At 38.7% G+C, this 16,720-nt stretch overlaps 1 protein-coding gene across 2 annotated transcripts; it reads right to left on the bottom strand.

The window, feature by feature from the left end:
- Positions 1 to 208: 208 nt before the first annotated feature.
- LOC124619562 (chromatin modification-related protein EAF7) lies at positions 209 to 9,552 on the bottom strand. Of its 2 annotated transcripts, none has more exons than XM_047146050.1 (4): positions 9,517 to 9,552; positions 9,099 to 9,324; positions 8,784 to 8,905; positions 209 to 1,890 (listed from the first exon to the last, which is right to left on the bottom strand). In XM_047146050.1, the coding sequence occupies exons 2-4, from the start codon at positions 9,196 to 9,198 to the stop codon at positions 1,111 to 1,113; spliced, it is 1,002 nt and encodes a 333-aa protein (XP_047002006.1). In that variant the 5' UTR covers positions 9,199 to 9,324; positions 9,517 to 9,552; the 3' UTR covers positions 209 to 1,110. The 2 variants fall into 2 exon arrangements, with proteins under 2 accessions (XP_047002006.1, XP_047002005.1); XM_047146049.1 differs by having other exon boundaries at positions 9,420 to 9,537.
- Positions 9,553 to 16,720: the final 7,168 nt, after the last annotated feature.

The raw sequence follows: 16,720 nt of genomic DNA, 5'->3' as shown, positions 1-16,720 counted from the left end.
CTACAGAAATGTTGCACATTTAACTGAACCAATTCAGCTTTGTGTGACATTTCAACAGATACCTATTGTACCTAAAGTGTGTGTTAAGATTTGTTTTCTAATTCTATCAAGCACCATAAACTATTTGAATTGATGTCAAAATTATGCAACTACGTCACTCTCACTCTGATACAAACCTCATTCACAATCAATGATTTTGCTTCTGCTGAACTCAACATGCTTTTATTAATTGCTGCACACAATTTCGCTACTCAAATACTGCATTAGATTATGGTGTGCACGCAACAATGCATCTACTTCTTGGCAGCTCTGTACACAAAATATTTCATTGCATTTATGATCAGACAATATGTTAAATAAATACTTGAATAATTTAACTGCTAAAACACAATTATGTCCCTTTTCCTATAGTCAGATCTTACTGAGATACATACTTTTTAGCTGTAGAATAGATTCATGATGACTACTAATTATAAAAGCAGAAGACCATACTGAAGTCACAATCCACATTTTCAAACAACCAAATCACAGGAAAATTTGTGTTTTCTTACATAAAGCAAAGAACAACAAAATATAACAACATTGTTTCTACAGAACAAATAAACAAGCTTCATAGCCTGCATAAAACACACACCAACCAGCAAGGTAATATGTCTTATACATCAAACACAGCCTATTTGCCAGTACACGAAGAGGTTAAGATTACAGTCATTGTTGAGAGTGATGGATGTTTGTCTTGAATCAGAAGTTGCCATCATCTTTTTCTGTAAGCTTCTTCATATTTCCCACAAGTGGTCATTTATACACATTGGTATGGGATCTTCTTAGGATTATATGATTTCATCTTCCTGTTATGTAACTTGAAATATTATTGCCTGGACCCATTTAACCATAAATTTCCTCGACATGAATTACTTGCATTTGTAATTTCAACTCATGCATGCACACAGAAACATTACTTCCTTTAAAGAATGGTAAAATTATCTCTTTGTGAAAGAGAAATTATTCCTTCTGGATGTAAAGCTGTTTAAGACATTACTAATACAAATACTGAAGTCTCAAGGTGCTTCACAAAACAAAACTTGGAAGCATCTAATACCGCCGTAATTGTCATGTTCTTCTCCTTTTGTATGGGGGAGGAGTAGGTGCGCTGATCGGACTCGATGACTTGCTGGAACTTACATCATCTGGCTTCAGAGCGCCCCTTGTTGAACGCTTGCTGCTGCTACTACTGCTACCACTACCACCTCCACCAGTGCCACTCCCACTGTTTGCTCCACCACCCCCACCACTGCTACTGTTCCCAACACCACTAGCAATACGTTTTGGGGTATCTTCCTGTCTATGTTCGTGTGAGTCCTTGGAGCGTTCTTTCTTTATGGAAGACGTGGCTGCAGTATCATCCTTGTCTGTATCATCTTTCTTACTCTCCCTTCTTTCTTTTGTGCTTGTTCGGTGTACCTTATGTGACCTGACATCTTTACTCTCCAAAGATTCTACCTTAATTTCTTTCGGCGTTTCCCTAACTTCCTTCTTGTTTTCCTTTTTTCCATCTTTACTGTCTTTACTTTCTCTTCTAAAGTCTTTGTCTTTGCTGATTTTCTTGGGTTCCTTTGTATGTTCCTTGGACTCCCTTTTTATTTCCTTGAATGTGTCTTTGATTTCTTTTCCTTCTTTTTTCACGACAGGTTCCTTTACCTCTTTGTTGTTCACTTCCTTTTTAATTACATCTTTCACAGCTTTTGGCTCTTTCTTGACCTCATTATCCGTGGATGATTGTTCCATACTAGAGCCCGAGTTCACTTTTTCTTCCATCAAATCACCAAACTCTGTTTCAGGAAGACAAAAGTCCTTATCATCATTAGGGAAGGGCAGGTTCTCGGTGTCATCCTTGAAAGATAAAAGGAAGATATGATGAGAAAAGAAACAGTGGCATCAAAAGTATGTACAAAAGAAAATAGCAGAGCAAAGTTTCCAACAAAAAATATAAGTAATGTCAATCTTATAAGCAATCTAAAATAACATATTTTCAAACCAAAGTAGAGCGCTATTCCAATGATCAAGCACCGATAGTGACGTGAAATATCTGCACTGGCTTTGGACACAAGCATTATTACTTCATATGAAAATGAGAAAATGTCAGGAAATTTTAAGGTACTAGAAAGGAAAGGTTGAAGTTGAACGTGTCACTTACATCACAGCCATTAGAGATAGAATGTTATCTTAACTGGAGACAGATTGGGGGAGGGCAGTTGCATCTACTGTGAACTCTCCACAGGACCTTTTCCAGCATCACCTCAAATGATTTAGGTATACACAAAGATTCCATAATTAAGCAGTCAGTAGGGTGTTTCTCCTTCTGAGAATACTGATGGTGATGTTTTTTCAAAAACCAATGGTTATTGGGGGCTCATTAAAATATTCTGAGAAGAGAATGTGCTGCTTTGAAATTTCCTGGGATTAAAACTGTATGCCACACTGGGACTGGACCCAGAAACTTGATACTTATGGATAACATTAAATGAGCTACCCCGACATGACTCTCCATCTGTCCTCACAGCTGCTATCTCTCACTCCTACTTTCCATACCTCATGGACACACTCACATACCATGCTGGAACAGGACTCCTGGAAGAAAGAATATTGTGGAGAAATGGCTTAGTCACAGCCTACAATTTTTCTGCAGTATTCTTTCTTCCAGGAGTGTTGTTCCAGCAAGGTACAAAAGACAGTTTCTATAAGGTATGTAAAATAAGACTGATGTCTAGCAGAAGTGAAGCTTTGAGGATGGGTTGTGTGTCTTATTTGGGAATTAAATGGGTTAGAGCCTTGCCCACAGACAGCAAGGTTTTGGATCATAGCCTTAGTGCAGCACACAGCTTTAATCCATGTAAAATACACCAAGACAAAAAAAGAAAGAAAGAAAGATGTAGCATGAAGGAATTATCCAAATGAGATGGAAATCAATAGATGTGATCTACATGTACATACAAGCAAACAATTACAATTTTAGAAAAACTGAGTTATTTATTCAAGAGAAAGAGCTTCACAAATTAAGCAAGTCAATAACATGTGAGTCCAGCACTGGCTCCTATGCAAGCAGTTATCCTGCTTGGCATCAATTAGTAGAGTTGTTAGATGTCCTCCTGAAGCATATCGTGCCAAATTCATGAAAAATCATGAGATGGTTGGAGGTCCTTCCCCATAATGCTTTACATTTTCTAAATTGGGGAGAGATCCGGCAATCCTTCTGGCCAAGGTCAGGTTTGGCAAGCACAAAGACAAGCAGTAGAAACTCTCACCGTGTGCAGGCAGGCATTATCTTACTGAAATGTAAGCCCAGGATGGCTCTCCATGAAGGGGGGGAAGGGGTGGAGGTGTGGAGGTGGAGGGTTCAGGGCATAGAGTATCACCAACGTACTGCTGTGCTGTAATGATGCCACAGGTGACAACCAAAGGGCCCTTGCTGTAAAAACTAAATGTACATCAGGCCATCACTCATTTCTGTATGGTACGTGACAGTCAGGTTAGTATCCCACCGCTGTCTGGGATGTCTCCAGACAAGTCTTCAGCCTGTAATGTCATTGAGTGGAGTAAAATAGTCTTCAGTGAGAAGAACCACGTTGAAATGAGTGCTGATGAATAGTAAAGATGTGTCTGGAAATGCCTGACGTGCTTGGAGATGCCCCAGACAGCAGTGGCATACCAACCTGACCATACAGACTGACAACCAGGAGTGATGGTCTGGGGTGCCATTTAGTTTCACAGGAAGATCCCTTTGATGGTCATCCACAGCACCTTCACAGCACAGTGATTTATCAATGATCTTCTACACTCCTTTTTGTTTATCTTCATAGCAAGCCATCCTGGGGTACATTTCAGCAAGATATTGCCTGCCCGTACATGATGGGAGTTTTTACGGTTTGCCTTTGTGCTTGCCAAAACCGTATCTTTGCCAGAAAGGTCGCCAGATCTCTCCCCAATTGGTCACATTTGGGGTGTTATGTGTAAAGTCCTCCAACCAGCTTGATTTTAATAATCTAATGCACTTATTAGGCAGAATTTGGCATTATATCCCTCAGGAGGGAATCCAACAACTATTATCAATCAATGCCAAGCCAAACTTCTTGCACAAGGGCCAGAGAAGGACCAACACATTATTGACTTGCTCAATCTGTGTAGCTCTTTCCCTTGAATAAATCACCCATTTTTTCCATTTTTTCTGAAATTGTAATTTGTTTGTCTGTACATGCACGCACATCCCTTCTACTGATATCCGTCCCATCTGGATAAATCCTTTGTGATGTGTCAGTTTTTTTATATATTTTTTTATTTTCTTTGAGTTCATCGGCAAAACGAAATCCCATTTATATTTACATCCACACTCTAGCAATCTCACTAATATTAACACTCAATCTTTATCGCATAAAATTAAAATTATAAACAAATATGTTGTGTTCATTCAGTAATATGAATGCTATTGGATACAGACATGTCCCGTTGCTGGAGAAAGCAACTCCAGATTTTTCCTTAAATATAGCTCTTTAGCCACTTTACTTTTTTTCCAGTCAATGCAGTGTTTTCTTGGGTTAAGCATGAGTTTAACCCACCTCATCCTAGAAAAGGCTTTCTCCCAAATTAATGAAAATAGCATTAACTCCTTATTCTTTTCAATGTACCTTTCTCCAAGGACTTTGTAAGCCTACAGCATCTCTTGTGACTACCCCTTTTCTGAAACCACATCCTCTTCACCAATGAAGCTATTCAGATTGCTATATATCCTTCTGATTACCACTCTCAGTAAAACAATGGTCGCATGTGGTGTCAGACTTGAAGTTTTATATTCCTTACATTTTCTTATGTTGTTTTTCTTTCGGAGGGTACCAAGATCGAAGTTGTTAGGCCACTCCCCATTTCAGTATATTCCCGTACTTATTTCTAACAGTTATTCCATTCCTTTTTCATCGAAGGTTTTACATATTTCTGCAGGCAATACAGCAAGCAATGTGTCTTTCCCGTTTTTCACCTCCTTACGAGCTAACTCCCACTCACTCAAATAGAATGTTGTTGCCCTACCTACCTCCAGTTCAAATTGCTCCGACTTTTGTCTTCACTGTATTCATATAACAAAATGACATATTCTTTCCATCTCTCCTTTACTTCGTGAGGTTCATTAACCATCCTACAATCCTCCATTTCTATCTCCACGACCCTCTTTCATCTCTCCTTTTCACACATCAACCCCAATGCTTCTTTATAAACTAAGTAATACCTGTCATCTCTAACAAATCATTTGATGTTAATTTCTTCCCAATTCACTTCTATCTAGCTCAACCTATCAGCTTTCTTAATGCTATTATTTATGGTCTTATACATTCTTTTTTCCCCCTCTTCAGTATTTATAATTTTCACTTCCTTCTTTCCTCTACTTTACAAATCATTTTGTCTGTTATCCATACTTTCCCCATTCTCTCTAGGTTTTATTCATAGCACTTGTTCCAATAACTCTTTAAAGTTTTTCAGTCTATCAAAAATATTGCCTGGCTCACTGATTCTCAGTCTTCCCGTAAGTAATCTTTTACTTCAGGTTTTCCCTCTTTCTTTATTGTTTGTAAATTTAATGTTACCCTCTTTGTACCTTCCTAGACCATCTTTAGAATAATATGTAGCTTTCCAATAGCTAGGTTGTGTTCTGAGCAGATATCTGCTCCTTGGTAACTTTTAGCATTTCTCAAGCTATTCATAGACCTCTGTTGGTTTCATAAACAGTCATTGAGTTTTGATTTCCAAGTTTACCCCCTACTTGTGTGGTGCTCTAACAAGCTGCCTCCTACCATCAGATTGTTCCTTTTATAGAAGTTTACTAACACCTATCCTTTGTTGTTCCTCCAGCCACAACTGTCACTCCAGAAGAAATTTGCCCTCTCTCTTACCTCGCACACAACTGCATTTGTGTTTCCCATAACTATTATGTATGCTCCTATTTCCTCCTCTTCCATTACTTTCCCTATCTACTCATAGCACTCCTCTAACTCTTTGTCAGGATGTCAATTAGCTTTCAGTCTTTCATTTACACTCAAACTCTTATGACATTTCCATTTATTTTCTTGACTATTAGTATTCCAACTCTTATAAGAGCCAGCTCTCTTATAAGTAGCAAAACTTACTCTCTCCACCAGTTCCCCACCTTGCTTCACTCATACCAAGTACAACCCGTTTGTTTTAGTGCATTTCACTTTTTTTTTTTAATTATTTGCCTTGTTCTAGAAGTGTCAGCACATTCCATGTTCCAACCATTATGGTTTTTCCTTTCCTTCCATTTGTGAGTGGATTGTGGATTTCTTTGTCAGGAGAATGTGGCAAGTTATCTTGGATGGAGAGCCATCAACTAATGCAAAAGTAACTTTCAGTATGCCCAAGGGACCATTCATGTTCATGTGGTATGTTAGTGACCAGGCAGACAATATTAATAGTCAACTCAGATTTTGTGTGGATGAAGCAGTTATCTATAAGGAAGTCCTGTCTGAAAAACGCTACACAAATATTTAGTCAGATCTTCAGAACATTCTGCAGTGATGCAATGAGTGGTAATTTTCTTCAAACAGTAAAAGTAAGAAATGTAAAATTTTCCAGCTGACAAAACAAAATGTAACTTATCTGTTGACTACAATGAGTCACAACTGGAACCTGTCAAGTAATACAAATACATGCATGTAACAGTTTGAGAAGATATAAAGCAGAACATTCACACAGCCAGTGGTAGGTAAACCAAGTGCCAGACCTCAGTTCATTGGCAGGATACTGTGAAAATACGATCAATCTACGAAGGAGATTGCTTACAAAACACTCACATAACCCAGCCTAGGCTTTTGCTCCAGTGTACGGGACACACAATAAATAGGACTGACGGGAGAGTTTGGATCTATACAAAGCAGGATGGCAGGAAAGGTCACAGGTTTGTGAGGGCCATCTCTGAGATGGTGGAAAACCTGAACTGGCGCAGACTTGGAAGACAAATCCAGCCTGTGAAAACCTACATACAAAGTTTAAATGTAATAGGAAGAAACTTTTTAATACAGTAATGGCTTCTCATTGGCTCTAGAATAATGACAACTGTGTCCTACAACCTCTCTTCAGTTTCTTCTGCAAGTGGCCTCTATGACCAATCTACAGCAGTAGGTCTCTGTAAGATCTGACAATGTTATCTAACAATTAAATCATATATTACATTTTGAAGTTAGGCAGTGCCAGTCAGTTAATTTTCAGGAAGTTAATCACTGGTTGAAGTGACAAACACCATAAACTACATGGCGACAACAACGAAATGTTCTTGGCAATTTAAAAGTCTAAGCTACAGATCAGTCTGTCACCGCAACCAGGTATTTTTAGTATCACATTTGTTGGCTTTGCCAACTCACAACTAAACTATTATTTTCCAGTCTAAACTATACCTCACGCTAAGCTACAGATCAATGTGTCACCACAACCTGTTTTCTTTTACTATCACATTTACTGGCTTCATCAGCAAACAACAAAACTATGAATATGTGCACCAAAAGGTGATGGGACAGCAGTCATTGACATTACATCACTGGCCAAAACTGATGACAAGTACCAAAAATTTCTTCTCGACCCCTGCATTGTTATCTGTGACCTAGAGGACATTATTCACTGTAAAATCTCTGACAGAACGTTCAGTGCTCCACGAGTCCACTAATAGCATGTTGAACTATCTATACTGACTCAGCATGACAGTAACCATCTCTATAATGTTTACGTGATGTGCAAATACTTGTACATGCTCAGACATGGAGCTTGGTGTCACACAGACTATATTCTATGAGATTTTAAGAGACTTTGTCCCTTACTGTATTCACTTTAAAGTACACTGAATAATGTTTGTAGACATACTGAATAACTACTGCAGAAAGACAGTGATTACGCAATACACCAGAAGAACTATTCTCTAAAACCTCAATTTATACTGTGGACACACTGAAATTGATGACTGATTACAAAGCTTAGATCTTAACAATAATCATCTTCAGACTGACATAGCATGCCATTCGACATCTTACGGCACATGAAAAAACATGCATTGTGAAAGAAAACTACTTTTTCTGATGGGGGATATTTTCTCAACATATGCATTATTACGTGTTACATTTGCTGCTATGTCAGTTTTTGATCTGGAGACTGTTGTTAATAGATGAAAGTAGTAACAGTGAATGAATAAGATTAAAAAGAAAACTGATAAGAAATATTTAATGCCCTCCATGCATTTTTCATAATAGATGTACTGTATAAGCACCAAAATACTGACAGGAGATTTGCCTGTTTTGTAATAAACCTTTACTGATTTTGCATTTCAATTTCATTTATTTGTTACGAAAATTGAGTTAAATGTCATGCAAACATAGGCATTGGGGTGTGTCACAGATCACCTGGTATTGCAACCTTTATTTCATATTCACAGTCCTCAACTTTGCCAACTATCAACCAAATTCTATCTTACACAACACAGTCTAGACCTCAAGCTAAGCTATAGATCAGTCTGCAGTACAACAACCAAGGTCTGTAATTCCTCTTCCATGATTAGCAGTACATAACAAAACCTCAATCATATATGTTCACAAGATTTCACCGATAGAAGATTTGGCAGAGCTCTCTCTCAAAACACACACACACACACACACACACACACACACACAGGAAGGTATAATATGAGAGAGAGAGAGAGAGATTCTATTACTATTTGGTTCATATCAAATAAGCACACATACCAAGGCCTGCATGTCATACATTGTGTCCAAATGATCCCATATAACTTTTGATGAAACGTCTTTATTCAGAGCATTTCTGAACTTCTCAAGGATGCAAGCCATCTGGAAGTGCTTGTTAACACCTGAATAATACACAAAATGAATTAACTGAAAGCCGGAGCAGTGTAATTTGCCTAAGTTACAGTACTATCATTCATTAAAAAGGCGTATGGTTGCCAAACGACAAAATTATACAATTCCATTTCAATTGTTTACATATGTTTAGGTTAGGGAGAATAGATACGTTGAAGACTGAGAAGGATGAAAACTACTCACCAACGGGTTTGTGGCCAATCATAGCATAAAATAACTGCACTTCTGTTTCAACATTCCATTCTATCTGCTCGGAAACTTCTTCTTTGTCTTTCACCACCATTTTTAATGCACTATCCGGCACTACAACACCAGCCTTCTGCTGCGAATCGAATTTTGTATCGAAAGTACAATACTCGATTTACAAAAGACAAACCTCGAACGCCAATTCAAATTTCACAGAAGACACCTGTAATATACGGCCAGCCGGCAGGTAAGTTTCATTTTAAATATTACTTTTCCTATACTATTAGGATAATAATGACGGAGAATATCCGTGAGTACCCGATGACGTTTTTCAGTGCATCTGGATTATGTACTTGATCGTGCAATCGAAAAATACAACACTGTTTATATTAAATAGTCAGTCACACGTGCATACCTTTACCTTGCAGGTGGTTCTTACCAACACCGTGCATCAAAATACCACAAACGAATATAAAAGGGTGTAGCTATTGTAATTTCAGTGCGATTATTAGGATAGTTGTCTGCAGTAGCGTCTTGTATAACTTTCAGGATAATTGTTATTTTATTGTTGATTTTACTGTCTTGAAATATTTGCCCATCAATGTTTTGACATTCAGTGAAATAGTGTTGGAGAAAGGGAGGAAGCTTTATATTGTTTATTTTTGCAGCCTAGAGCCATGGAGCGGATATTTGAACGTAAAATAGGATATTTGTGTGTGCTCTGCTGATCTGTCAATAACTATTCCAGATTATGTGAACGTGTCATTGCAGAGACGTAATCTGTAACACTTTTTGAGTTGGTTTCCAAGATTCGTTGAGCACATGTCGACGAAAGATGCGAAATAGCGTCCATTATACCAAATGTCACTAATTAGTTTTGCTCGTGTACGAAACTAAGCTTACAAACTGCATGAGTGTAAGAGTAGAAAAGCTCATTACTCTACGAACGCTTCATAAACCTGAGATCGAACACATGCTCACACTTTTCTACAGAACAGTGTTTAACAGCATTGTTTACTTAATGGGCAGTAATTTGAGAAAATTCAATGTCAAGAATGACAGTGGTTAACGTGATGAAAATTTGTCGTCGTTTCTTAAGTTTCCAATATATTGTGCAAGGAATTCAGTGAAATCGCAACCGTGGTAGTATGAGGCAGATTTTAATTACATTTTTAAATTTGTGTTCGTTAACAGCTCGAGCGACTGCATTACTGATGTACAGCATTCATGCGTAACATAATTTTCCAATTATTAGAAAATAAAATTTGTGCAGGAGGGGATTACTGGAGTAAATTTGTGAATTGTTGAGGATTCTGTGGACCAAAATCTTGAACCAAATTATTTGAGCTTTAGTACCATTCCGTTAGTAGAGGGCTCTTTAAAAAAAAAAAATACTTTGTGATTATGGTATATTCAAATTAATTTCCATTGATAATGAGACCTTTATTAATTTATTCAGGTTGAAAACAAGCAGCTACTACAATGATGTACCTTTTAATGTGCATGAAAGAGATAGATAGACTGCAACAAATAGTGTCATTTCTCAGTACAGTATGTTAAGGATGTGTGGAATAAATTATTTGCTAACTTATACTGTCATATTAGACTGCAAAAAACATGAATGATTTGGTGTCCCCCAGAAGATTGGTTTGATGCAGCTCCCCATGCTAATATAATTTGTTCAAGTATATTTCCATATCTGCATTACTATATACTGGAACCTACTGTCATATTAACCAGCTTACTGTTTTCTCTCTGCAGTTTTTACCAAACTAACTGTTCCTTGATGCTTTAAGAGATATCCTGTCAGCTGATCCCTCCTTTTATCTAACTTGTGCCACATACTCCTTTCCTCCTCAGTTTTTTTTTTTTAAAAAAGAGAGGATAGATGATTTTTTAGATTACTATAGCTGCAGCGATTAACACTTCATGGAGCCATATTTGGTGCCATAGGCCTATTTATTTTGTTTCTAACCTTTCGTGCATCAGAAAAAAAATTTAAGAGGAATGATATTTAATATCTCCAGTTCTATAGTCACCAGAAACATTGTTGCAGGCATGCTCTTGAAAAATTTAGTTTTTGAAATGACATATTGGTTGTGGATCTCATACACATTTTAGATTCACTCCATATGAAATTATCATAAAAATTTATATATATGCCACCTGTCAGTCCCCTGTAAAAAGCAACAGTCTTTCTTCATTTTTGTCTTTTATTTCTGATACATATTAAGTTTGTTGTGAGACTTACTTTGGTGTGTGGCAGTTGTCACTTAGTCACAAATTTATTGCAAGTGAGAAACTGGTAGCTATGAATTTCAGTTTGTGTTCAGATGTGTGAAAAAAGATTCACACTGAATTGTTGAGTTATATTTTAGTGTACTATTTATGATAACCTAGACAATTTGATAATTTGGGACCTCCGCTGAGATATATGGATGCTCTAATGTCATCAGATTCGAAAAGAGAAAAATCTTTGTTTCAGTGAAGCAACAAACGGTTGTGAAGTCTAGTTTGTGAACTCCTTTTCTTGGTTTATATTTCTGTCAACAGTGTTCCAGTTATTCTTGTTTTATTGAAAAATAGAAGACACTTCTGTTACAGCAGTGTTGTATATTTCCTAGTACCCATCTTAGAAATGAACACTAAAATTGACAATAGATGAAATTACAATGAACGAATCACTGTAGTTTGTAAATGGCTTGCTTGGTTAGTTCTTCTGTCTAGTTCAAAATACGGCTAACACTACACTAAAGACTGATATATATGCAAATATTTTTGTAAGTTTGAAGTAAGTAAATGTGGACCTGGTAGATGATAGAAAAATTCGTTTTCCTTCATTTATGCTAAATGAGATGCATAACTTATTATTATCACATACATTTTTCTAATTTTCTTTTTTTTATTGTCAACTCATTATGTTTGTCTTAGACATTTTTATGATTTACTCACAGATGTTTAAGATGGCTGTGACAGTGATGTGACAGAAGCTGCGCAGTTCCAACTACATGCACCCGCTGAATCGATCTTATTGCTAACTAGCTGACTGTTTGGTGTTGCTTAGATATTTGTTTATTCCAGTCTTGTACCAATCCCTTTCCTCCTCCACCCTCTATATGTGCATCTCCACTGCCCTCTCTCTTTGTCCACATTCTGCACTCCCATCCTCTGTCCATTTACTCCTGCCCCTCTCTATCCATCTCCTCCTCTTCCCTCTCTGTCCATTTCCTCCTCCTCCTCCTCAATCTGTTCATCTCCTCCTCCCCCCTCCACCACCTCTCTGCCTATCTCTTCTCCCTCCCCCTCCCATCTCTGTCCATCTCCTCGTATCTGTGCCACTCTCCTCCTTCCCCGTCACTATCTGTCGATCTCCTCGCCTCAGTTTTCTTTCCACGTTATCACACTCAACTCTGTTGGAGGCTGGTGGTACTTCTCCCTACAGCATTTCTTCCAAATTGTATCCAATATGTGTGCCAAATTTGGGTGAAATTATTTAGGGGTTAAGATGAACTTTTTTCACCTGTGGCTTGCATGAATGTGCACATATCGACTATATTAAACACACATTTTCACTCTCATTTGTACACATATTTGTCTGTATGTCTAGCCAGTTTCACCCAGCAAATGTTTGACATCCATCCTAAATGATATGCTGTACAATGATATAATTTTGCAGATACATTCAATGATATATACCTACTGTCTCCGAAACATGTCATGAATAAAGTTCGTAGTACAGAAGAAATAAATTAAAACTTCATGCGTGATGTGGCAGTTTCTCACACATCTCAGTGCTTATCGCCCAAACTGTGTTTTGTACAATGTTATATTGTGGTACATACATTCAGCGGCAGATGTGGATATGGACTGCAAAAAGTGTAACAAAGTAATAAATTTAAATGTCTTGCATAATGAGGTAGTTTTTGACGCATGTCAGTGCTTATGACATCAATCTTCGAAACAGTGTCATGTAATGGATGTAATTTCTCTGGTACATGTAGTGGTGTATGTGTATACTATCTGCAAAATGTTATGAACACAATGACAAAGAAGTAATAAAACATCATGCTTCATGTAGCAGTTACACTTCATGAACAGCGAAAATGTAATAAGCAATTAACTTTCAACATTTTTGTGGGGGTCATCAGCCAGAAAAGGTTTTGTAAAGGTGTGAAATTATGTGTACAGACTTTTGCAGATCACTTAGTGCTCATAGTGATTCTTTGTAGACAGTAAATGATCTGAGATGTGTACCACGGCATTGAGATCAGTCTGTCATTGTGGCCTTAGAGTTACTGTAAAGTTTTTCGTGAGTATGAAGACTGATTGTGCTATATCTTAAAAAAAGTTTAGGATAAGAATAATCAGGTGATCGGGGTGTATACGCTCCGGGGAAAACACTTAAATTTTTTCATCCGAAAAAATGCGGGAAAAACCCGGGAATTTTTTTGAATTCCGGGGATTTTTCATTGTTTTAATTTTGAGATAAAGGTTATTTTGCTGGTAAGATCTGATACTTTAACCAAGAATTTTACTTCAGTCCGCTACTGCGTAATAATACTGTAGCAATAAAACATATCGTGAAAATAATACCAAAATAAAACTTTAGTTGTGAAGAAAACGCGCCCTTTACGACAGTAAAAAAATAAATAAATAAAACACAGTGCATTACAAGCGTCTGCCAACAGCAAAATGTGTCGAAGGCTGTAGGACGAAGACTACTTCGTAGCAACAGATTGTTTTCGATGAGCGTGACGTCCCAACTGTATACATTTCTAACACGTCACGGGAAAATATTGCAGACGGTTATTTAAGAAGCGTTATTTTCAGAGCAAATTACGGTTTATGCGAGATGAATTATGTTACTTGTGAGATTGTGCGACGAATGGAATGATTCTCATTCAGAACTTAACGCTGTGAGGACCAGCCACTTAGAAAAATTTCGGGGCCCATTACTTAAAATGTTACTGGCGCATTTGTGTTTGATATATCTTAAAGAGTATAACACACGCTAAAAAAGGCCAAGCTCCAAGGTTAGTTTTCATATTTATTTTAGTTCTTTCTTAAATTACAAATTATGCAATGGCAATGGCACAAGTATAATTATCCTTCAGAAATAAGAGCTAGGTGAGTTCTTGAGCAGTTTTACACGTAACTGGCTTTTATATGGGTGGAACATTTATTCAGCCAGGTAATACACGAAATGTTCGGTAGATAGCAGTGAAATTTAAAATCGTGCTTGTCAGAAATATACAGGTGCTGCAGTTTAAATTGTGCTCTGATCCTGCCTAACCAAACCCTAGGAAAAAGAAAAAAAATATTAATGACCAATATTAAATGCGAAAGCTTGGGTTTTCGTTGTAACAATACTGTATGTACACTAATTTAAAACGATCAAGTTTTGGTATTTGTGTACTTGAATTCACTTAACGTGTCCGGGCAAGAACGTCTAAATTCCCTTCTTACAAAACACTGCAGCTTTAATGGCCTTGTTATGGCACAAAAAAAGATTTTCCGCATGCAAACAAACTCCATCCGTGTCCACATGAACAAATGTGCAATCCTCTCTGTTTCTCCACATTCACACTGGTCATCTTCTGAGGGGCCCCATTTAACCATGTGTACTTTGCATTTTGCGACTCCTGTTCTTAAACTATTCACTGCTCACCATGTAGCATCCGGTAGTTGCCGGCCTTGTGTGATTTGCTCTGTGGGGTGCAGGCTGGTGTTACCCGTACTGTCTGGATGAAGTTCTTCTTTGACTTCAAACGAGCTGGAAGTGTTTGGTAGTTATACATTATTTGCCGTGGGTCGATTTGCTGCTTTTTCCCACCTATTTCACGGCGTATATTGCGTCTGATATTTGTGGGTTCACACTACTTAACAGTGATGTAGCTGTAGCTATTGGCTGACTACATCACCGCAATGCTCTGAATATCTGGTGTCATTGGCGAGCAAGATCACGTGACGTGAGCTATGATTGTCTAACAAAAGCGTATTTTAATCTTGATTTCAATGCTTCGGAAGCTACCGTGCTATATTTGGTGAAATTCTTATTTATACTTTCGTAGTATGAAAATATGCAGTGTACATATTTGAGGCGCATCAAAGATTTTTTCCAAAACGCGTAGTTTTTTGCTGGGTTTCAGTTGCTAAAGTACCTGGAAGTTCTATGCCAATGTATAAAACTTTTACGATTCAAAGAATTCCTAAGTATTACAGCTTCGAGGGCAGTATATTGCCCTTTAACCTGGAAAAAAATGTACTTTCAGCCATGGTACAGTGTATTTTCACCCAGGAAGAAGTGTATTTTCACCTGGGAAACTGCCCCCAGGGGCTCAGCATTCGTTTGCTGAGTACGGGCTTGGCGACTCCGGGGTCCTAAGATGGGGACTGGTCAGCGCCGCCAGTCTCCTGTCACCGTAACCCCCGGACATGCTTCAGCGACCACCGTATGGCGCGGCGGTGGAATGTTGTGTGCTGCGGGGAATGGTAATCTTGGCGTGACCGCCTGGATTGCGAGGAAGGTAAACCTCTATAAAAACTCCTCAAATCTTACGGTGTGCTGCGCGCCTATAAGATGCATGGCTGTTGGGGTGGAACAGTAGTAAGCGGGCAACCTCTGGGGCACCTGCCGCACCCCAGTTGTATAAGGCTTACTCAGGCACGCGGGGCTCTGTCTGAGCGGACCTTTAGTTCCCTAGCTGCTCGTGGGACCACAATGGACCCTTCGACCTCTACATTTCCCCCTACCAGTGGATTGGGTGGGCCACTGGTAGGAAAACACACCCCATCGAAAAAGCGACTTCGTGCTGCGAGTCTTCCAGCGCCTGGTGTTACTAGAGATTTATCAGACTATCGTAACAGAGCACATGCTGATAACCAGAATGTTTTTGATTGTCAAACTGAAGGAGGGTAGCTTTGAGAGGGTTTCACCCTTTTACATCCACAAGGGTCTTGAGGCAATTGCAGGAACACTGAAATCTGTGAAGCGACTGCGCATTGGGACTCTGTTAGTTGAAACTTCTAGTTCCCATCAAGTCACTTCTCTTCGGAAAGCAACCTGTCTCGGAGAGTACGCTATCGAGACCGAGCTCCACTCCACTTTGAGCTATAGTAAGGGTGTTGTGACATGTAGGGACTTAGTGGATATCCCCAAGGACGAGTTGAAATCTGAGTGGACTAAAGGTATTGTCGACGTGCAGCATATTATGAAACGAGTCGATGGGGACCTAGTCAAATCCGACTCGTTTATTCTCATTTTCAATTGCCCGAGACTCCCAGAGCATGTTAAAGCGGGTTTCTTACGTTTGCCAGTACGGCCATATTTCCCCAACCCAATGCGCTGTTTTAAATGTCAGCGCTTTGGGCATACTACGTTGGGGTGCAATGGGATAGACACTTGTGGTAAATGTGGTCAGCCTGCCCATGAAGGAGCCGATTGTTCATCGCCTGTGAAGTGCGTGAATTGCTCTGGGAGTCACTCTGTTTGGAGCCGGGTCTGCCCCATCTATCTCGAGGAACGGAAGATACAGGAGATCAAAACATCTAAGCGCATCCCCTATGGTGAGGCCAAGAAGCTCTTTAAGGCCATGCAGCCTCCTGTGTTTACAACATCT

The sequence above is a fragment of the Schistocerca americana genome, chromosome 6 (genome assembly GCF_021461395.2).
Source record: "Schistocerca americana isolate TAMUIC-IGC-003095 chromosome 6, iqSchAmer2.1, whole genome shotgun sequence".
NCBI classification, from domain to species: domain Eukaryota; kingdom Metazoa; phylum Arthropoda; class Insecta; order Orthoptera; family Acrididae; genus Schistocerca; species Schistocerca americana.
This window is presented reverse-complemented; position numbering and strand designations above follow the sequence as displayed.

Excerpts from the sequence above, each read along its gene's own strand:
- LOC124619562 (XM_047146050.1), bottom strand. The coding sequence starts at position 9,198 with ATGGTGGTGAAAGACAAAGAAGAAGTTTCCGAGCAGATAGAATGGAAT. Across the intron at positions 8,906-9,098 it reads GATTGGCCACAAACCCGTTG|GTGTTAACAAGCACTTCCAG; the intron begins GTGAGTAGTTTT and ends TGTATTATTCAG. Across the intron at positions 1,891-8,783 it reads TGTATGACATGCAGGCCTTG|GATGACACCGAGAACCTGCC; the intron begins GTATGTGTGCTT and ends TTATCTTTCAAG.